The sequence below is a fragment of the Postia placenta genome, assembly GCF_002117355.1.
Source record: "Postia placenta MAD-698-R-SB12 unplaced genomic scaffold POSPLAscaffold_9, whole genome shotgun sequence".
Lineage (NCBI taxonomy): Eukaryota > Fungi > Basidiomycota > Agaricomycetes > Polyporales > Adustoporiaceae > Rhodonia > Rhodonia placenta.
The window spans coordinates 1,589,257-1,610,626 of record NW_020169840.1 but is presented as its reverse complement, the minus strand read 5'-3'; the positions used below and the strand labels follow the sequence as shown (position 1 = coordinate 1,610,626).

The following is a 21,370-nucleotide window of genomic DNA, read 5'->3' as shown; positions in this document are numbered from 1 at the left end:
CTCGAGAACAGTATTCTTCCGATTTGGCCATAAGCTTTATGAATGCGGCCACTCAAGCGAAGAGGTGACCTTGTGCATTTGCAGCGACAGTTTCTTCTCGTATACACATGGAGGAAACAATCCCGTGACCTCTAAACGCCACTTGCGATACGGCCATAGCAGTGAAGGTGGGCCGCCTTAGGGACGTTGGCAATTGAGGCAACAAACTCACGTAGATTACCTTGGGTGCTAGTTTTCAACAATATTAGCAGAGCACATACCACAACCAGGCGAACAGCCTAATCCTCGCCAAATATGAAGCAAGCGACTGCTAACAGTCTTGTCACGATATGCTCATGTATTTGATGATTACACATGCGATTGAAGGAAAGCTGTGAGACACGACACATCGTACAACCATACACTCGTCAAGACAACCCGGTGGTCCTAGGCGGAAACTGCTACATGGCATACCTTCATAAGACATGGCGTCAGCACAGGCGCCAAATGCGAAACGTCGCGTGCAGTAGAGTACTCACTTCCTCGTCCACTCCCGAGCTGTCGCTTCGTACCGAGCACGATCCGTCTTGTATAGATGTGCGATGTCGGGCACGAGCGGGTCGTCAGGGTTCGGGTCCGTCAGCATTGAGCAAATCGAAAGCAACACTGCGGACAATAAACATATTAGTCCACAGACCCCGCCTGCCATAGATAACAAGAAACAATAGCCCTTGCCGCCCACTGAAATCCGGGCGCCAAACAGTATAATGGCACATGCAAAACGCACCTTTCGAGATCGTCAATGCAGGACTCCACTGGTCCCGGAGAATGTCCAAGCAGATCGAGCCGTTCGCATTGATGTTGGGGTGGTAGATCTTCGTCGTGAAGCTGACCTTGGGCGGCTTGAAGGGGTAGTCGGTAGGGAATGTGATAGAGAGGAAGAATACACCGCCTGCGTAAGGCGAGTCTCCCTGAGGGCGACACATTTCTCATCACAAAAAGCAACCTAGGACGCAAAAACAACAATCACTCACGGGACCCATAATGGTCGCCTGCCACTGGAACATGTTGTCACCTGTGGGACCCGCGCTGCATGACGAGGGTGGGTCGCGTCCGAGGTCAATCAATTCCTGAAAATGCGCAGTCAGCATCGCCCAAAAGGACCAGGCCACTCAAGACGCAGGTGGGCGCCACGGCCCATTTAGCGCGCGTGTCCTCGGGCGACCCGTGGCGTAAAACAGCGAGGTCTCACCTTGTTAATGCGCTTGAGGGCCATTATATGGTGTCTCTAACGTGAGAGTGTGGTCGTGACTGTCGAGTCGACGGCGGGAAGAGACAGATCGGTAGAGATCGTGCAAGATCGTGCACGATGGGAAGATATGTGCAGCGGCGAGCACGCAGCGGACGACAACGGTGAGTAAAGAGAGGAACGATGGTCAGCAAACAGATTCAACGAGAGGGCAGGACGTTGGACGACTTACAAGTGGGATGAGTCGAGCTGAGAGAGATGGTGGACGGAGGTAAGGATGGGGCACGGCTTGTTTGGCTGTACGGCCGTGTTTGGCCCCGCTTACAACAGCCTTCTGTCCGAAAACGGCACATTCCGGAAACATATCCTTTTTTAGCCGCCTTCGTGGATTCCCTCCAAGCCTCGATATCTTCTGCCGCGGACCATGCAAAGCGAATATATGCGCTTGGTAGTACATGTGGTTTTATATTACATGACAACCAATCTCGGCATCAATATTGGCCTGAGTCGCGACCACTTATGATTCAATCGGTCGTTTTCCACTGGAAGAATGCCCAGAACCCAGATACGCAGCTTCAAAACTTGAATAACGATAACCACTCGAGCCCTCGCGTGTACTATAACAGCCTACACTTATCCTATCTAAGGTTCCTTAGTATTCTCGTCTACGGCGCCACCGACGTGCAGTTGGCACGGCGCCCGTATACCACTCGCACGCTCACCCCTACAGCTACATAACAGGGCCGCGCTAGGCTACAGCAACTGTTGTACACCGCGGAGACCCATCTCCATCCAGCGTTATAGGTCGTGGATAATTTATTCTTCAAGGAAGAAGTAGCTGCCAGCCGCTACGCATGGTTTATGAGAACAAGCCAATCGTGATGCTTGAAAGCACTTACCCTTCTGCTCTCGATCCTTGACACTGTGCAGCTTGTTCACGCGTGGCCGGAAATTGGTGGGATCTCTCCGGAAGGTGATCTCAAGAGACGCAAGGAACTTGTTCATGCCAGTCAACAGCGATTGCGGTCTGAACAAGCACATCGTTAATTGTGCTCGCGTCAGCCAACAAGAGAACATCCACGCACGGCGTGGCCGTTGCTGAAACCGCAGGCCTGCCCTCGAACACGATGACACGGTCTGCAAGGTACGTCGCCATGATAAAGTCGTGTTCGATGACAAATGCGGTCTTTTTCGCGTGGAGAATGAATCTGGGAGAACCGACATTCAATGGGTAAGTTACACCATCAGAGGCCTGAAAGGACGTACCGCTTGATTACTTTGCTCGCTATGATACGTTGCTCGGAGTCGAGGAAACTAAACGGCGGAGTGAGTGTGTAGGCAACAGTATGAAAGGTGTACACATACGAGCTGGGTTCGTCGATCAGATAGACCTGGACGTTCGGCTTCCCGAGCGCGAGCACGATGGCGACACGCTGCAGCTCTCCTCCAGATAGCGTCTTGACATCCTGGTCCAGGATCGGGTCGAGGTTCATCGGCTTCAAGACGTCCGTATTGAACTGTGGATGCATAAAGGCCGCCTTGATGCGCTTTATTAGAAGCATGCGCACGGTGCCAGGGAAGGACGGCGCGATCGCCTGGGGCTTGAGTGATACCGCAAGCGTCTGTTTGTCCGTCTCCTCGTCCGGTGTGTCGCCCGCGAGCAGCCGCACGAACGTCGTCTTGCCGGTCCCATTCTCGCCCAGCATCACGATAATCTCCGAGTCCGTGAAGCTCCCGCTCTGTACCGTCAGCTTGAAGTTACCAAGCGTCTTCGTCATTGCCGGGTACGAGTAGTGCCGCGTCTTGTCCACGATCAGCTCCTCCGCCGTCTCCATCATTTTAAATGAAAGCGAGTCTTCGCGGAACCGGAGGTTCTCCGTCGGAATGAAGCCGTCCAGGAAGATATTGATACCTGCGCGCGTGTTCAGCACGGAGATGTATCAAGGGGGGCCATTACTGCAGACCTTCACGGACAGAGTATGGCATCGTGACGACACCGTACATCGACGGCTTGCCGTAGAGACAGCAGATGAAGTCCGAGAGATAATCAAGCACGGACAGATCGTGCTCAACGGCGATGACATAGTTGTCCGAAGTCAGTAGCTCGCGGATAACCTCGGCCGCCTTCAATCGCTGCTTAATGTCGAGGTAACTTGACGGCTCGTCAAACATATACCTACACCAATGTGAGTGGCCTCCTGCAATGCAACAGACACATGCACGCACACGTCCGCTCTCTGGATACACGACATCGCGATTGCGAACCGCTGAAGCTCTCCACCAGATAGCTGTGTCACCTCGCGTGTTAGAACCTCGTTGAGCTCTAGATCGTCGCACATTTTCTGCTTGTTGTCCCGCTCCAGCTTCGTATCCAGCATTTGCGAAACGGATAGTTTGCCCTTGATCGCGCGGGGGATATGATCGACGTATTGCGGCTTGATCAGCGCCTTCAAATTGTCCTCTAGTACCTTCGTAAAGTAGTTCTGTAGCTCCGACCCGCGGAAATGCTTGAGGATTTCCTGCCAGTCGGGCGGGTCCTGTAGGGAAGGGGGGCTCAGCGGGCGTACAGGCAAAAATGACATGCATGACGAACATCGTAGCGGCCGAGGTTCGGCTTGAGCTTCCCCGCAAGGATTTTGAGCGCTGTGCTTTTGCCGATACCGTTGGTGCCCACGAGCCCGAGCACCTGGCCTGGCCGGGGCGTCGGTAGTCGGTGAAGTTTGAACGAGTTTGCAGTGTATCGGTGCGTGACTTCGGTGTCAAGGTTTGTGGGCAGGTTAATGATAGCAATAGCTTCGAATGGGCACCTGGGTATGATATCAGGAGGTCGTGTCTTGGCTGCGGATCTCGACATACTTCTTTACGCAAATACCGCATCCAATACATAGGAACTCGGAAATGAAGGCAATTTTGTCGGTTGGCTTGACCTCAATACACAGCTTGCCTGAGATCCTTGCGTTAAAGAAAGCCGCATCAAACCCTCACTGGAACGTACCCATTTTCACCACCGGACATGACTGCCTCGCCCTTAAGTGCCGATCTGCAATATCGATGAAGTCTTCGCACTCACTTTCTTGCACTCTTGTGCGCATCGCTTTGGCTTGCAGCGGTTAGAGTCAACGATGGCGATACGCGTAATTTTGTCTGCCATGGTGAGCGGTGAAAACGGACAGTGTGAGGAGGGGAAGACGGCAATGAGGGAGAGAAGGTAAATATTGCTCAACTTTTACTTACCGTTAAACCTCTAATCTCTGGCCACGTGAGGCAACCAACCAATAGAATTCGGCGAATAGGTCATAAGTCGGGTTTACTTACCACATATTTACGTCCGGTTAACTGTGACATACAGCTGATTTATTCTTTGGCTTCTCCAACGGCTGATACACATATTCGAAGGTCTCCTTCCGTTACTTCAATCCAACTTGAGCTGCCAGCGAGGCCTGTTGTTCAACGAGTGACGCACTCTGATGTCCTATCTCTGAATTGCATCCTTCCTTCACACCAGCTGACCGAGACTGTACGACGATGGATGCTGCTACGCCAGCCACGCAGGCACCAGACCCTGCGATTCTTCACACTGAATCCAAGAAAACGCGACGCTTGATTATCGCCTCGTATTGGATAGTGATTTTACTTGCTATACCGCTATGGTGGTCGACAACCAGCATCGAGCGACAGTCGCTGCCTACTGCCAACGTCCTGGCCCAACAAGAAAGAGAGGTGCTTCTTCCGACGTATGAACTATGTTCACTGGCTCATTTGCCGCCAGCTAGTATTCCCTGTGCGCGTTCATCTGGACACGTCGAGATATGGCGGCGTAGAGAATACCATCCTCGTACAGGAGGTACAGCGTCAATTGGATAGCAACCGGGACTTGAGCGAGGCCCAGGAGATGCGGGTGCAGATTCTATCTGAGCCTTCGAAGTGAGTGCCCATGCATGCAATGCACCGATGCTGCCATCAAGCGTCTCTGAAGTGGCGATACGTACCAGGTCTCGCTCAGTCGTGGCGCCCGTGAGCCAGCGGTTCAAGGTCGACAGCTTTCGCTTGATGTACAGACAGATGACCAGAGCTCACGTACGTCGTACCCAGTCCTTAGTTCTGACGCATATTTCCTGAAACGTGAACTGTTGCAGCTACCGTACTGGCAATGCAACTGGCTGACACGATCGTAACTCTACTCGCGCCGTACACTGCTGCACGGGGTTCTCAGACGGAACGTGTTGTTAAGTACGCACCGCGGTACCGGCTCGCCTTCACCTTGCTAAATGAAGACTCGGCGTCTGGCAACGCTGCATTGACATGGGATATTCGTGCATCTCTCTCCAGTAAGCCCTCGGCCCTCCTGGGCCTCTGTGTTGCGATTTAATATATTATCCAGAACATATCGCGCCTCTTCTAGAGCGACTTTCCGTTCTGCACAATTTCACTGTGGAAAGCCAGGTGCAATATCACGCGCCGTTGGCATTTGACCCTCAAATAGTGTACTCGCAAGACAGGACCGAATATGGCCTGACTCAGGAAGATCTCACTGTCTTTGTCAACTCAGCAGAATGGACGCTTTGTGAGTCGTCTAGGTACATCATCGACCATAAGCTCATGGGTGCACAGCGTCGAGTGTCTCTAATGACCCCGTGCTCCACTTTGTGCTGTTCATACCCTCTCAACAGCACAGCCCCCTCCACATCCTCGACGAAAGAGGTATGTTGATACGTTAATCGCATATAGCCTCTCGTTTACATCGCATTTCAGGGCATTCCATTGCTTCCACAGCCTTTGTTCTCCCACAGTGGGGCGGCATAGTCATTCTCAATCGCCCCTCACCGATTGTTTCGCGCCATTTGGCAGCGTCGGTTCTGGATGCAGCATTCGTAACGTTCCGTTACCAGCTCAAGGCGCTACTTGGTGTTCCTGCTCTCCCTTCGCACGTCCATCTGGCCGACGCGAGTTTTGATGGTGCAGGAATCACGGATTGGCAGCTGGACGCATTACTCCGACGCCGCGCTGTGGAAAATGTCGTCGGCACGCAGGAAACGCTACAGAGCATTGTGCGGCTCGTCGACCAAATCGAGGGTATGCCTGTGGGTCTCGACGTGAAGAGCGACGTTCTCGGCGCGTTGAACGCGCTTGAAAAGGTGAGGTCCATATTTTCTTGTTATGTGTACTGTCTGATGAACGCCACTATCATTCGCCCAGGTATATGCTGCGGCATCAGCGTCGTCTGCACGCGCAGCCCAGTCCGCAGGGGCAGCCTTCTCACTAGCGTCGCGCGCCTTCTTCAACCCTGGGATGCTCGCACTCTTGTATTTCCCCCCGGAGCACAAGTATGCTGTCTACGCGCCGCTCTTTGCTTCCAGCGCTGCACCGCTTCTCGCTGCCATTCTCAGAGAGGTTTTGGCTTGGAGACGCGCGCGTAAAGCGAGGAATCGTGGCGAGCATCAGGCGGACACAACGGGCAGGCAGAAAGTAGAGTGAAACACGTGCGCAAGGCAAGAGCTTGTGCCCCATCATACTGCTTCAAGGTTATTTCTGTATGTATGTATAATCGGACGCTGATGTCACTTGTGATCGTACGACCTAATCCTGCGATATCGTAACCTCCGGTGTAGTGTTGGAGGCTGGAACACCTATGAGTCACATATCTTTGGGGTGATCTCGATCGTGCTCCAAGGTTGCATCCCAGTGAAAATCACGTCTGAGCGGGTCAGCGTTCATAGATACGTGACAGAATCCGTACCACGCATGTTCTGCAGCGCACAACTTACAGTCATCCAACTTATCCCTGTTTCACGCTTCAACCATAACATATACGACACATGCTAACATCATTCTGTTCAAGTGCTTGATGTCCAACATTGCATGAGCAGGAATGATGACCTCACTCCCGGCGTCATTCTTCCTTGATAGAGTCCGAGTGGAGGCAGCTACCTATAAACTAGGATTTCCACCTCTGGCGGTCTCAGGACTCAGCAGCACCTTAACTATACACCATGGACCGCGCACCTCCGCAGCAAAAACGAATGGTAAACGGCCGAGTTGGCGGTATGTTAGCGCTTGTCATAGCTGACCAAGTCTCATTCAGATGATTATCGCTGGTTCAGCCCTGGCATTAGGGGCAGCGGCATTCTACTATGTGCAGCCGCGAAGTCTTCATCCCGAGACCGCGGCAAAAAAGAACGTGACAACTGAAGACAGTAAGTCAATGGTTCACCGGAATGTCGAATCTGACTTGGGACGCCGGTTTCGCAGAGAGAGTCGACACAAATACTGTTGCTCAGTCTGTAGACGTGCGAGAACAGGCAAAGTAATATTCGCATAATTCACATGTACTGGCACGGCAACGGAATACGAAGTGATGTTATCCAACTCACCTCGGAGCCATTAATGTCCCCTTTTCCTCGCTGGTTCTCCATCACCTGCCGAGGTGCCCCCAGTCCGGCGCATCACCATCGTTTATCTGTATCAGTACTTATGCACTTGATTATGCCCTCACCTTTCAGCTGATATGATCATCGCGCAGTTTATTGGTCTTCTTAGCCTATTGAAAAGTACGACCAGTACGAGTGAAAGGTCGCTCATAACGTACGAGCCGCATACCGAGATGCCCTGTGGCCTCTCTTCACGACCTCCCACCTCGCAGCTTCGGGTCCGACACATGTTTCGAGGGCCTTTCGATGTGTTTGCGCCGATATGAGATCGGACGTATGATTCATTGGGATTTAGCAGTAAACAAATTGCAAATCTCTGTACAATGAGTGCAAGAGCAGGTCCAGCGTTCTCATATGGTTGTGGACACTAAATTCACTTGTAGAGGGTCGCGGTCTGAGCATCTTGTCCACATATGCATATACGATGCATCGGCATGTCTTCACAACCATACCAGCGGATATCTGGTCTTCTTGCTTGACGACGTATTGGTGTAGCTCATGAACGAGGAATCAGTCTTTGGACAATGTGCCTTTCATCCATGAGGCTCTCCTGCATATATATCCAGCACGTCGACGTATAGCCCAGACAAGCCGACAATTATGGTCTTACAGAGCTGCGTACATGATGTTCCTGTCGACTTTACCTCATCAGCTTGCTTGCTGCGGCCTCTATTTGACGGTTTGCCAGTTGCGCCACATGTGCGTAGACCACGCCCACTTTGCCTTCATCGGCTAGGCCTGGTGTGCCTCGAGCACGTATGTATTCATTGGCAAGGAAGAATGCTGCTTGTAGGCTCAGGTCAGGCGCGAAGGAGATTGAAGGTACGAACAATCTACTACTTGCCGGTCCTCTTGTTGCCGTGAAGAAACGGGCGTTCTGACCTGTCGCCTTAAACGCTGGGTCATAGTGAGTAGAGTAGTAAATACCTGTAATAATACTATGCGACAGCTGAGCCGCTAAATGCGCGGCTGGACGTTGGGGTTCATTGACCGACGCAATGAGAGGACGCGCCAATGCGGATTCCAGTGCCTGTGGCCTCATAACCTGTGTAGCGGCGGGACTAACTAATTGCATGTTAACCCTTCGAGCATACTCTGCCGTAAAAAGACGAGCGAGACGAATGGCATGAGTAGGCATTACGTAGGACCGTAAACGGGCTTCAAAGCTCGTGGTGTCGAGTTGATAATGAATACACTTACCATCTCGGGACGCCGTCGGCGAATAATAGGCGCTGAATCACCTTTTCCCTGTCGGTGTACCTCCCATCAGTGCTACTTCTACTTTCTTGAACCTCCATTGATGATTACCATCCGGCATCTTTTCAGTGGTCAGACTCGCTTTTATGTGGGGCGCACACTTCTTGGAAAGCGATATAATACCACGAGCGCCAAGTCGTCCGGCCCGAGAGAGTTCAAGGTAGTACTCGACAACGAAACGCTGTATGTTGACCAGCAGCTGGCGGAAGCTCTTGGATGGAAGCCTGGTCAAGGCATCGATGGCGTGCCGCTGACCTTGAGTGGCTGGCCCCCGCATTACTTTGCCATCGCCAGAACTGGCACTGACAGCGGTATGTTGTAGACTTCACTTTGTGACGTCTTCTCACTTTGCTTGTACGCACAGACCTGCTCGCAAGAGGGACAGTGGAGAGCAGCCGTAATCCGAATGTCCAAACGGTTCTTGACTATCTCAAAGACCGTTGACAGACTCCGCCTTCCCACGTGTGAGTAACATTGGCTTCACCGGCTGTCAATGTTGCCTATAGAATACCGATTCCGTGGTCCCGTTGCTCTCCCATAGTGGCATGCTACATGCGGAATCTCATTCGCTCTTCGCTCATGCTTTCCGACGCTGTCTAGTATTTCGCCGCCGCTGTCCACAAGTACGATTATATCTGCTATTCATGTACACTTTTCCTATCTTCGAGTTCAATGTCGTTGTGCCCGCTTCATTCGCCCGTATCATATCCCACAAATATTGTTATAGCAATGCGCGCCCAAAGTCGACCATTGACTCGGTAACGCATACGCTGTCGGCCGTTCCCATTGTCGCTGTGGGCGAGCTGTTGAAGACTACCAAACGTCACAGGTATCAATGGCTAGTATCTCGCTGCCGTCATGCTAACAAGTCTAATTCCGTTCTTGTCACTTGCTATAAATCTACCGCTAATTTAATTTTCTTCACTCGCTCTGACCATTCGGCACACGATCTTGCGCAACTTGGGTAAAATTAAATCTAGATCCAATCGTACGCTGCCTTACGCCGATGCACACGTCGTAGATCCATGAGATAAACCAGGCTGTAGACAGGTGGCTCTGGAGTTGTGGAATACATTGATGAAGCTACCCACAGGCGGAATAGCATAGATTCAACTTGAAAGTCGAACATGGGAACCGAGACACCAAACCGACCGCCACTACTAGTTCTGGCAGCGGTAAGTTCCATTGAGTGCCCCTTGCCCTACTCCCTCACTAATGTGGTGGTTGCGGCGCGGTTTGCTGTAGAACGTCTGTCTTCGTTTCAACACGAGTGAATACTATTCATCCGTGAAATATCAGCTTGTGGCCTGAGATTTCACCCACATATTTTCGAGCAGTTAATTTGACGCGAGATATCAACCTTGTCCAACAGATAGCACAATTGAGACTGGGGACCTCTGGGGACGGGCAAGTGTAAGTGAAACGCGTCCGGCACGTGATGTGCTGCGATATGGAACATTCCACGTACACCATTGAAGGTTGAAGCTGATCAGCAGCGGGACAGCGCTCACGGTTCTCATACTCTCACTGTACATCGGTTCAGCTGGCTTGCTTACATGGTGCCGCATGCAATTCGCGTGGCTCGTCTGTTCACACCGGAATATGCCCGTACAATCAACATGCAGCTCGTGCATCCTGCGCTGTCACATGTTGTAAAGCCAAACGAGCTTCACTCAGCTTTGGCACGACCGCTCATGGTGTCCACGTATGAACCTGATCGGCCGATTCGGTACTTGGCAGCCACTCTCGCCTATGGAATCATCAACGGCATGTTCTAGGCTTGCTGTATGGCCTGGTGATCACGCTCACTTCGGCGACAGGGCACCCTTTCATGGATGGTAACAAGCGGACTGGTACATAACTTCTTACCTCGTTCCTTGTCTCGTTTCCCCTTAATCTGACAAATTGCAGCCTTTTTCCTGGGTACCGCATATTTGCGCGCTCAAGGCCTGCCCGGCTGGGTCGATGACCTACAATTTCGCAAAGATGTATTCGCCGCAGCAGATCGTTTTATTGATGCGGCGACTGGAAAGCTCGATGTTGAAGGGCTGGCAGGCGGACGGGTTTGAAACGATCTTCACAAAAGGCGAAGGCCCATGCCTGTCTCCGATGTACTGATTTGCCCATGGAATATAGTAAGAAATGGAGCAAGTCACTGACAGGTTAAGGCCCATCTGAAGGGCATTCATCTCAATCTAACTCTTGATGATGCATCTATTAGCGAAAGGCAGCTCGATGGTGCGATTGCTGACACAGCGCAACGGAACTACAAGTGCCATGTATTATGCTATCTCGGAGGAAGGGGTGGTGTCTGAACATCCGGCTGTCCTTGTTAGCGTTGGCAATGGGAATGCACTTGAAAGTACATCTTAAGTGGCCTGCGAACCTGTACCTCTTGCATCAACGATCCTTCAACTAATCGAGCACGGATTGTACACTCTCGTTGGAGCCACTCTCAACAATCACTCTTGCCGAGTGATCTGTCCTATATACTTGAGCTATGTGGCACGCAACGAGTGGTGAATACATACCGCAGTCAGCGCCAGTTCGGGTGACAGCAAAGTAATGCGGGCCAACACCGCAGAGTTGAGGGTATGCCATCCGCTCCCTGGTTAGGTTTCCAACCAAGGGTCGCTGCTTGCTGTTGATTGACATACAGCATCTCGACTGTCCCTTGTGATTGGTGGTGCCCGCAGCATAGGGCTGTCGGCCCAGTCGTGCATGGTTAGATCTGATTTATCGAAGTGAGATGATAGTGAAAGCGATTGGTGGTTATTCCCGAGTAGATTGCAGAGATTCTCTACGAAAGCGTTCGACTCGAGTGCCAGGTTTCCAGATACCATCAGTACAGTGAGAATCTTAGAGTGTTCGTTCAACCAGATGCAGCCTTTTGTCTTATCCGTATATCATAGCAAGAGGTTTTGCTGCATTCTGCGGACGTGACGAGGCGAGAGAGTTCAATACGTTCACACGCCACGAATGGAGCGGCGCGAACCAGATTCTAACTCCGCCACAATGGGGACCCTTCTGAGCTCTGCGGAGCTTGGATGGATGGCACCAAGTCCACAAGAGGGAACCGCCTCCAACTCACCCTCAACCTCTGCATACTGTACTATCCTCTCGCTGTGCGGAATCTCTGAAGACTGGGTAGAGTCTTTCTCTTCGAAAATTTGACTACAAGAATACTTGTGCGATCTTCCTGGCCCCCACCCAAGACCCGAAAATCTGTCTACATTGCCACTTTCCTAAAGTCGCTGTGACGAACTTTCAGACTTCATGCTACCAAACAATGACTTTCAATCCGGCTATTATAACGCGCCTTTAAATTATGATGTTAGACTTTTGTCATATGTCGTGTAAAACCGCTTGCTCACGTTGCAATGACTTACTGTAGCGACCCCCTTCTCCGGGTCCATCAAATGGTTATTCACCATATTCTCGATACCCTCCTCCTCGCGAGGCGTACTGGGAAGATCCGATCGCCAACTACGAGAGGAACTCTTGGCGCCCCGATAACTTCTATGACGCGGGACTGCCAACTCCGCTTCCCTACGGCCAGCCCCCAGGACTTCCGGGACCATTTCCGGGACCATTTCCAGGACCACCTCCGGGACCGCCTCCAGGGCCCGGATTTGATACGTGGGCACAGCCAATGGCTTGGCCCATGCAGGCTCCTGCACCTCGTCCAACACGGAGAGGAGGTAACCGAAGAAGAGCGCGCGGTTCGCATCCAGCTTCTCGCGGACGTCGTGATACTATGGCACAACGCATGTTTGAGCCATCAGAATCGTGGAAACAGACGCACAATGCCCCTGTAGCACTGCAAGTTGATTTATAACTTACTGAACGTGTTGCTGACCATCTCGTAGTCCAGCAACAAACCCTGCTGGCGATCGCCTCCAAGAACCGCACGCGATAGAGATACCTATACATATCCCTCAGCGGAACATGCGCGATCACTATTCGCCTCCCCGTGATTATTATCCACCGCCTCACGATCATTATTCACCTCAAGATCACTATTCACCCCAACGCGGTCTATATTCGCCTCCGCGAAACCACTCTTCACCACCTCGCGATCACTATTCACCGCCTCCAGATAATACTCATTATTCACCTCCATATGTTGCTGGAGACAGGTATCGACCGTACTCACCATCTCCGGTCCGCCACCCTTACATGGACTCGCGCTCGGATTCTTACCGACCTCATTACGATGACGACCGTGGCGTAAGGGGCCCCTATTCCGGCGATCCGCACACAAACAGATTTGGCGACCGCTACGTGCCAGAACCCTATCCAGTGCGTCCTATCAGCCCGGCGCAAAGCTTCAGGCGATTTCGCAGCCGCGAGCGTTCCCGCAGCAGGGATTCATCCCATGCCACTTCAGTGTACTCACCAACGACAGCACGGATCCACTCTCCCGCCCTCCCTTACAGGGGACCACCTTCTCCGTATTCCCCTTACAAGCGTAGGAGATTATCTGCAGAAGATGGATATTCAGCTCGTCGCAAAGTATCTCGGTCTCCCTCTTCTTCCCGCTCGTCAGATGTACCTGGTCTTACTCAAGCGCCGACCAAGAGTAAGCCTGGCACGCAGGGCGATATAGCAGCTTCGAACAGTCTTCATCCGACGTCGCATGAAGGATCTGAAGGAAATGATACTGCTGCGCGCCCCAAGCTCGAACCTTCCCCGTCAGATGAGGTTATACCGGGTTTGCGACCGACCGAAAGCGCCCCGGCGCCCAAAATTGCACTTAAGAAGGAACATTGGGATTTCGATGAGCCTCCTGGGCTTTCACGAGTCTCTGACAAGCGTAAACGTTCTCTTGTTCTCCGATCAGCTTCTGTGGCTCATTTCGCCGTTTCAATAGCCACAGGTTCCACTGTGCTGTCTCGACCACTCAGTCAAGACGAGGTCATTGGGAGTCCACTGCCTGCCGCAAGATCAGGGGACGTATCCACGGCCGAGGATGATCAGCAGCTCGTCGCGATAACTTCTGCGATCGTCAAGTCAGCTAGTCACAGCACACCTAGCGCGCCTGTCCCCACGGAAGAAACGTCGGGACTTGTACATGCGGCCATTCAGCCAGCAGAATCAGCAGACGAATCTGACATGGATATGTCTTTGCCTCCTTCTCCCGCTATCGAATCCCCGAAGGATGAAACGCTCGGTCGTCGGGATGCTCGAATCCCTAGGTCGCATGGCGTAGAAATTGCTTCTTCGCCTCCTTCGCTGGCAGTAGGCTCGAGGTGCGGCATTATGTGGAAGTATTCACTAGCCCCTGATGGCTTATCTGGCACTACAGGGATGTTACTCCGGCTGTTTCTGATATGGATATGTCGCCACCGATATCTCCTTCACGACTACCTGCTAATTTACGGCGTGAAAGTCTTGATGAGCGACGCTCTTCGCCATCGGAATCGGCGGAGACTCGACTGTTGGGAGCGTCGAGCGACCTGTTGCCGCGGAGTATCACGCCTAGGAGTACCTCCGTACATCCATTCGACGCGCCGCTAAACGATACGTCTGAATGTGTTGGCGAAGACAAACAGCCTCCCGGTGACGAATCTGACATGGAAATGTCGCGTTCTCCATCTCCAGCCCGCGAATCATCCCTCGAAAGTTACCATATCGCATTGAGCGGCGAGACGTCCGGGCAGGGAATCGCCATGACGCTTTCTTCACCCCTGGAGCAGACAAACTCGATCAATGCCCTGCCGCCGCAGTATGATAGTACAATCTCGCCATTTTCAGCAGACCTGGAGCCACAGCTGGTCTTGGAGCGCGCAGGTATTGCTGTGGAGGCTCCGTCAAACTTCACATCAGACGAGCCAGGTGATGTTGTGCTACATGATATCCCAAGTGAGAATATCGATGCTCAGGAGGTCGATAGCTCGAAGGAGGACAGCGCCACCGCTGTCGAAGAAGCTGCCGTGGACAGGCTACTTACCGAAGATACGCAAGAAAGCATTGCTGACAAGCCAGTCGTTAGCGATGCGTACGAAGTCGCTAACAGGGCAATCACGGATTACTTCCCTGAGGCGCATGACATATCTGCATCACAGTCTCTACCAGCGACATTTACAGAGGGGGAAGCAGTCGAGCAGCCGCCAGAGGAAATACCAGGCGGTCCTCAGAGTGCTGATAACCCATTATCGCAAGCCCTCCGTCTAGTTGTCATGACGAGACTGCGTTGCGATCGTCAAACGAGGGAGGAACGCGTCGCGCCCGTCTTTCTGGCTAATCTGGCTACGGCTGAAAGTCCTAGTGCAACCGTGGACCCTGACGATGTCATAAGGGACGTGTTCAAAGGAGAGCGACTGAAAACAAGAGAAGATGCGTTTGCGCGTGCCAGGCCTTCTCTGCAAGCTCTCTTCGAGCAACGACAAGCCTTTTTAGCAGAGAAAGTACAGAAACTTCGCGGCGAATATCTTGCGCTACATCAACGCTGGCTGGTCCACTGCGCCAAACTGGATGAGGTCGCTAAGGCTGCTGCTCTCGAGGAAGCTGCGGCTACTGCTGGCAGGACCACTCGACGCTCTGCTGCTCTAGGAGATGCTGTCCGAACCGACCTGGAGATGGAACAGATCATCGCTAGCCTTGGTAATGAAGAGCTCACCGATGCCAACCATCTTGCCGCTCGTAATGCTGCGGTCATCCCAGACATGATCTCTGTTGAGAAGGGCGCTGTCGACTACGCCTTCGATGACACCAACAATCCTGTTGAAGACACCGCCAGCTTCTACACCCCCAACACTTGCTTGGAAGAGTGGTCAGAGGAGGAGATCACGATCCTCAAGGAGAAATATGCTTTGTATCCGAAACAATTCGGTATCATTTCTGATTTCCTGCCGCTTAAGACTACTGCACAATGCGTCACCTTCTATTATCTACACAAGAAGACGATGATAGACTTCAGAGAGATCGTAGCGCAACACAACCAAGGCAAACGTAGGCGAGGCGGTCGGCGCGACAAGAAGAAAGGCAACGCACTGTTAACGGACATTCGGAAGCATGATGAAGAGCTCTCCAGAGATTCGACTCCCAACGGACCCGTTACGAGACGCAGACGACGCGACCCTACGGCGGCAGAAGCCCGACGATCTGGCCCCTCTCGACGAGGCACGACGCAATTCGAGAACTCACCTCTATCTACCCCCACCCCTGATCCCGAGCCAGAGCCTAGACGAAGGCGGCGGGCACCGAAACTCACCGCAAAAGCAGTCGCATCTTTAGAGCAGGAGGCCGATGAAGATCCTACGGTTCGTATGACTATGGATCATCGTCCGTGGCTAACACCACCTTTGCAGGATCTAGAGTCCAAGCCTAGGCGGGGTCGTCGAGGCCGCAAGGTCAAAGAGACGGTGGTGTCTCCGGACATGTCTGACATGCCCGCTTTGTACAACGAGACCAGGTTCATTGATCAGACAGAACTGACGTCACGTAGGAGGGTCCCTCCTGGCGCTGTCTACTGGTCGGAGGAAGACAAAGGTAAGCAAACGCACTTCAAGCATGTCTCACAAAATTCATGTGGCCTAGAACTCTTTCTACGTTTGCTATCTCAGTACGGTGATGACTTTAAACGTATAGCTGCCTCCATGCCCAATAAGGTACGACAAGACAGCGCTACTTGTCAAAACGTCCCCTTACGCCCTCCCCAGACAACAATTCAAGTCAGCGTGTTTTACAAGGCGAACATGGCTCAACTTAATTTGGCGAGGGTCGCCGCAAGCGCGCCTAAGCGATCGCCCACGCCGGATACGGGAACAGACCTGTGGAAGGAATCGTCCCAGCACGGGTCGGGTGTCATTACGCCAAGTACGAGGGCTTCTACTCCCGCGGCGCTCGGACATGAACCTCAGCTTCGCACGAATGAGCGCACGAGATCCGCACGAGGTCGATCCACAGGGGGAGATAAGATGCAGCAATCAATGTCCGAATTCGCGGCGGCCACTTCGTCATCATCGTTCCAGTTCCACTCAACCTCTCCCGAGATTATGCAAGCGCAGTATGGATCGGGCGCATCGATGGGCATGGGTAATCCCGCTGCTTTCAACGCTGTGGGAATGCCGTTAGGTGACCCCATTCCGATGGCAGGTGGGAGTAGCGCGCCGCTCACGACAACGTTCCCATCGAGCTTCGCGTACGCCAACCTTTCGCCGTCGCACTTTGCTGGAGAACCGCGCCTGCCGCCGCGCGCGACGCCCTTGCGAGGAGTGACGCCGCCCAACGCTCCTGCAGCAGGCACGACGATGATGTTCGACGCCGCCATGTTTACACAGCCACCATGGGCATTCAGGTCCTATAATTCTCAAGGTGCGTCTACTAGTGGACCACCCCAGATGCCTACAGCTCTGCAGACCACAGAGGATCTGGTTGCATATCTGGAACATCGTAGTCTAGTTACTGAAAAACGTCCATCAGACGACTTCATGTAATATCCGTGGGATGCAATTTGAGTCCCTGTGTTCCTCCACTATTCTGTCTCCTCCAATATTTTGTTTACCTTCTAGCTCATATACGCTACCGAACACCTGCAATAGCGTTATATAATACACAAGTTTATTGTACAGCATAGATTGTACATCGAATATCATTTATCACCGACGCCCTTCGACCATAATGATGTGATAACCAAAGTTCGTTTTCACAAGGGGCGACATGATCGGCCTGTCGACGTTCGATGGCTCCAAAGCGAAGGCAGCATCCTGGAACGGTCCCTAAAGAAAATGTTACGTGCCATGTTACCGTGTGGGAGACTCGACGTGAGACGTGCTAACCACCATGGAGCCCCTGGTCATCCAACCAAGACTACCACCAGCTTACAAATGGGTATATCAGCAAAGGCAATTATAGGAGATACATGGCTTGGTACCTACCTTTCGCCTTGTCCTCTGAGTATTCTTGGGCAACCTTGTCGAAGCGCTGACCTTCCTGTTTGTGCAGCATTGTGAATTTCGAGACTTCAGGAACACGAGAATAGGTTACCCACTTGAATCTTTTGCAGCGCCTCCGTAGCCTTCGAGTGCTTCTCGCAGAGAATGTGTCGTACATTAATTGCTGTTGCAGGCTTCAAGCCGCTCTTGCCCTAACGATGCAGCCTCGTTTAGTATGTACTGCTACTATTTGGTCCGTCACTCCGTTCGACCGATAGACAATGGCAACATCGAGACATTTATCTTCCTTACCTTCGACTTTTCACTAGCTGCAGCATCGTCGCCTTTAGACCCACCTTTTCCACCTTTCTTGTCAGCAGGTTTCTTATCCGTGGAAGTAGATGCTTTCTTTGCCATGACTATGTGATGTGCTATGAAGTGTTTCATCTCAACTCGTTCCCTAGCTCAAAGCTGAATATAATAGTGAACTCGCCTCGGTTGATCTTCGTATCACGACTCCCCTGGTATAGTACTGCGACAGGAGAATCTGGCCGTTGCACTCGTCCGGGATTTCTCGGCCAGTAAGAAAATGCTAACTGACTGCAAGCACAAGAACAACAAAGCTGTATTGTGGGTTCCCGATGGTAGACTGGTACTCCGAAACCGTTATATTCGAGATCCACGTGGCTTGATGTCATTATACCTTGGGCGCCTCTGTCTACCCCGCAATATGCCATCGGCCACCACACACTCTTAATTTCGACATTCAACGTTCAACTCGAGATACACATCTATAACAACAATCCAACAAAAAATGAGCTCTCGGCGCAACAGCAGACCTTTGGTAGGCATATGAGATCTACGTCGCACTATGCAAACTCGGGAAAATGCCGTGTCTCACGGATATTGTTTAATGTGCTTTACAGGCCATCGCTACGGTAGTAGGCACCATAGCCACTGCAGGATACATGTATTTTGCGAGCACTCAGATGAAGCAGAAAGAAGGTCAAGCTTCCATCTACAGTATGTTCCGTCCCTTCTTCGAGCGGTTGGCGTCAAATGACGAGTGTATAGAGGAAGGTAGGGGGCCAAGCGATCTTAGGAGTAACGAAAGCGATGCTCGCTTGGGCTCCTCTGGCGTGAGGGCAGAAGTACAAGGGGACAAAAAGTCCTGACTTCTAAACCCGAACCGCTGTATCCGGCGAAGGCTGTAACAATGTACTACTCGGTATATCAATGACAAGCGAGAAATATCGGGCATCAGGCATTGGAGCAACTGCACATTGGAGTGATGGGCCGAATCAATGCCCGCGCACTCTAGGCACGCGCAGCTACTCGCGCGGCCGCCTGCCAAGTGGGTATCTAGTACGGCTTGGCTAGCAGGAGACCATCAAATTTACTGATTTATAGTCGAAACTGATGCTCCATGTGGACAGACGTCGGTCTCGAGATTGTGACGCTGAGAATTAGTGCGAACGGCCGCCTGTTGTTCGATCACAGACCTGGTTAGGTCTGACTTAGGTCCGACATGGCCTTCTTCGGTGAATGCCCCCCACTTCATGATTCTGCACTGATAACACATTTTAATGGCTGTGTTCGCCATGCCCCACATATCTCTATGTAGATGTCTACTCGAACATATCACCAGTAGCAATGGTGATATTGTTCTCTCGGTATGAATCTACAGTTGCCCGCAGCGCAGTCCGGAGAAAGTGAACTATCAAAAATGTAGGTCCGCGGAGAAACACCCTCATCGTCGCGGACTTCCACTGATGACAGCAAATGCTGAGATAAACACCAAACCGGCATGGCTTGAACGGTAGTCCGACCAATATTGAAGATCCGAGTATGAAACTTATGCAATTGAACAGAAGAGCGGCGAGGCGAGTCCCTCAACAATGTATCTTCTGCGGAGCACGTCAAGGTTACGAGTAGGTCTAGACTGTCACCAGGTCCACCCAAACAGGAGCCGGATGCTGTCAGAAGTGAGTATGAGACCGCGACTTTAACAAATTCTGACACTAATTCTGAGCGGAAAACTTCCGGTTGTGTTCCCGCCGAAGAACCCTCAGCAGTAGGTCTTTTTAGACAGCCTCATCTGTGCTATCAGGCATCAGAACCTTGTCGCCATCGTATCGGATGAACCTTCGAACTCCTTCCAGTAGTAAATACCCCGGGAAGAGGGGAACAGATATGGAGTCAAGCTGCGGAGCGTAGGAAGTTATATGCAGACGGGAGAAACGACGATGGTGGGCGCCCAACCACGGCCGTGTTATTCCGCACATCGTGCCAATTCTATCGTTGGGGACCGTCCGCACCTCGTGTCGAGCGAACGGAGAAGTCGCACTTTCGTAAGATCACACAAGATAGAATGCATGGAGTTTAGGGATACCTCGGCTTACCAATGAACCATCGTTCTGATCTGTCCGGAACATGCAGGGCAAAGACACCACGAGATACGCATTTCGTTGGGCGTACCCGTACGAGGGCGCGGAGCCCATTGTCAATAGCTATCGGAGGCTGTATGGAAAATAATCTCGCCAAAATATTCAAACAACAAAATAAAAGAGCCGTTATCGTGAACGGATAATGGAAATGTTGCTAGAGGGCGTACAAAGTTGTGCGTAATGATCATCTTAATTCCACCATAAGGCTCCTTCTTGCTTTAGACTACCATCTCCGGCAACTTTCCCACGGTCTGCACCCATAGGAGCGGGAAAAGCAGACGTGCGGCTCGTATATCAACTAGTACTAGAGTCTACACTACTTCAACGACAGAAGTAATATTATCTATGGCATCAACTAGCGGCAAGCCACCGCCAGGAGGCCCGCAAACGCGACGCACGACGCGAAACAGCACCCCAATGACGGGCAACAGCGATGCTGCGTACAGTGCGGCTATTGAAAAAATCGACAGTGTTGAGAGGGCTATTGAGCTTCTTGAGTCCAAGGAACTAATTCCGGGTGGGCAATCAATGAGCCTGCTAATAATACGAGACGGCCTATTGCACCTCGCTCGCGCGGCTGCTCCCGCTGCGACCACTGTGGAATGCCTTGTCGCATTCTCTCGAATTGCTGACGCCGTCGACATGGAACTGATCACCTCGGAAGTGGCAAATCAAGTATGCCACAAGACCATGGCGGCCTATAACATACTTGATGATGGAATTGACAAACTAGAGCAAACTCGAATCGAGCTGGAAGGATGTGTGAACCGGGCGAAGGAGCAGGTGCGTGACCTTGAACAGTATCGAAAGAATATTAGGGGGGAGATAGAGAAGGGCGTGGAAGCGCTCGCAGAAGCCTCGCGGCAAGCTCAGAAAGAGATACAACTGAGCGCACAACCCGGAGCGGGTGCGACGTGTTCCTCGTCCGGAGGACCAGGGGGCATGACAGCAGCTGATAGGGAACTACTCACCTATGCTGCAGCAGCCCGGCGCAATGTTCCAGCCGCACACACACGTGTAGTGGCAAGAGGTGATGCACGACAACGTCAGGTACTCATTGACCGTGATCCCCAGGCTACCGGAGAAGGGAGCCAAGCTCTCAGTGAACGTGAACTAATCATGAAGGCGAGC

General features: G+C 52.1%; 10 protein-coding genes across 10 annotated transcripts; 5 read left to right on the top strand and 5 right to left on the bottom strand.

The window, feature by feature from the left end:
* Window positions 1-295: 295 nt before the first annotated feature.
* POSPLADRAFT_1040394 (hypothetical protein) lies at window positions 296-1,500 on the bottom strand. The gene is made up of 6 exons (XM_024477738.1): window positions 1,461-1,500; window positions 1,232-1,290; window positions 1,014-1,109; window positions 767-950; window positions 519-645; window positions 296-453 (listed from the first exon to the last, which is right to left on the bottom strand). Exons 2-6 carry the CDS (start codon window positions 1,253-1,255, stop codon window positions 441-443), a joined length of 444 nt encoding a protein of 147 aa, XP_024338014.1. The 5' UTR covers window positions 1,256-1,290; window positions 1,461-1,500; the 3' UTR covers window positions 296-440.
* Window positions 1,501-2,472: 972 nt separating this feature from the next.
* POSPLADRAFT_1146749 (hypothetical protein) lies at window positions 2,473-3,810 on the bottom strand (the record flags this gene model as incomplete). Its single annotated transcript, XM_024485978.1, has 3 exons — window positions 2,473-3,140; window positions 3,193-3,404; window positions 3,455-3,810. 3 exons carry the CDS (start codon window positions 3,808-3,810, stop codon window positions 2,473-2,475), a joined length of 1,236 nt encoding a protein of 411 aa, XP_024338013.1.
* Window positions 3,811-4,753: 943 nt separating this feature from the next.
* On the top strand, window positions 4,754-6,703 carry POSPLADRAFT_1058141 (hypothetical protein; the record flags this gene model as incomplete). The annotated part of the gene is made up of 8 exons (XM_024481005.1): window positions 4,754-4,948; window positions 4,998-5,152; window positions 5,205-5,305; window positions 5,365-5,556; window positions 5,610-5,792; window positions 5,840-5,929; window positions 5,981-6,363; window positions 6,425-6,703. 8 exons carry the CDS (start codon window positions 4,754-4,756, stop codon window positions 6,701-6,703), a joined length of 1,578 nt encoding a protein of 525 aa, XP_024338012.1.
* Window positions 6,704-8,296: 1,593 nt separating this feature from the next.
* Window positions 8,297-8,794, bottom strand: POSPLADRAFT_1147141 (hypothetical protein; the record flags this gene model as incomplete). Its single annotated transcript, XM_024486026.1, has 3 exons — window positions 8,297-8,450; window positions 8,497-8,533; window positions 8,584-8,794. The coding sequence occupies 3 exons, from the start codon at window positions 8,792-8,794 to the stop codon at window positions 8,297-8,299; spliced, it is 402 nt and encodes a 133-aa protein (XP_024338011.1).
* Window positions 8,795-8,956: 162 nt separating this feature from the next.
* Window positions 8,957-9,357, top strand: POSPLADRAFT_1058140 (hypothetical protein; the record flags this gene model as incomplete). Its single annotated transcript, XM_024481004.1, has 2 exons — window positions 8,957-9,224; window positions 9,278-9,357. The coding sequence occupies 2 exons, from the start codon at window positions 8,957-8,959 to the stop codon at window positions 9,355-9,357; spliced, it is 348 nt and encodes a 115-aa protein (XP_024338010.1).
* A 683-nt stretch (window positions 9,358-10,040) lies between these two features.
* On the top strand, window positions 10,041-10,982 carry POSPLADRAFT_1146550 (hypothetical protein; the record flags this gene model as incomplete). The annotated part of the gene is made up of 4 exons (XM_024485947.1): window positions 10,041-10,088; window positions 10,286-10,326; window positions 10,654-10,766; window positions 10,825-10,982. 4 exons carry the CDS (start codon window positions 10,041-10,043, stop codon window positions 10,980-10,982), a joined length of 360 nt encoding a protein of 119 aa, XP_024338009.1.
* A 346-nt stretch (window positions 10,983-11,328) lies between these two features.
* Window positions 11,329-13,036, bottom strand: POSPLADRAFT_1047456 (hypothetical protein; the record flags this gene model as incomplete). Its single annotated transcript, XM_024479293.1, has 8 exons — window positions 11,329-11,411; window positions 11,445-11,521; window positions 11,571-11,616; window positions 12,005-12,056; window positions 12,303-12,668; window positions 12,719-12,733; window positions 12,773-12,810; window positions 12,910-13,036. The coding sequence occupies 8 exons, from the start codon at window positions 13,034-13,036 to the stop codon at window positions 11,329-11,331; spliced, it is 804 nt and encodes a 267-aa protein (XP_024338008.1).
* Window positions 13,037-15,095: 2,059 nt separating this feature from the next.
* On the top strand, window positions 15,096-17,527 carry POSPLADRAFT_1170919 (hypothetical protein; the record flags this gene model as incomplete). The annotated part of the gene is made up of 4 exons (XM_024488111.1): window positions 15,096-16,178; window positions 16,227-16,407; window positions 16,456-16,526; window positions 16,578-17,527. 4 exons carry the CDS (start codon window positions 15,096-15,098, stop codon window positions 17,352-17,354), a joined length of 2,112 nt encoding a protein of 703 aa, XP_024338007.1. The 3' UTR covers window positions 17,355-17,527.
* Window positions 17,517-18,209, bottom strand: POSPLADRAFT_1146261 (hypothetical protein; the record flags this gene model as incomplete). The annotated part of the gene is made up of 5 exons (XM_024485906.1): window positions 17,517-17,636; window positions 17,697-17,737; window positions 17,796-17,850; window positions 17,909-17,998; window positions 18,105-18,209. 5 exons carry the CDS (start codon window positions 18,207-18,209, stop codon window positions 17,517-17,519), a joined length of 411 nt encoding a protein of 136 aa, XP_024338006.1.
* Window positions 18,210-20,656: 2,447 nt separating this feature from the next.
* POSPLADRAFT_1058137 (hypothetical protein) lies at window positions 20,657-21,356 on the top strand (the record flags this gene model as incomplete). The annotated part of the gene is made up of 3 exons (XM_024481003.1): window positions 20,657-21,146; window positions 21,199-21,256; window positions 21,314-21,356. The coding sequence occupies 3 exons, from the start codon at window positions 20,657-20,659 to the stop codon at window positions 21,354-21,356; spliced, it is 591 nt and encodes a 196-aa protein (XP_024338005.1).
* Between the last annotated feature and the right edge of the window lie 14 nt (window positions 21,357-21,370).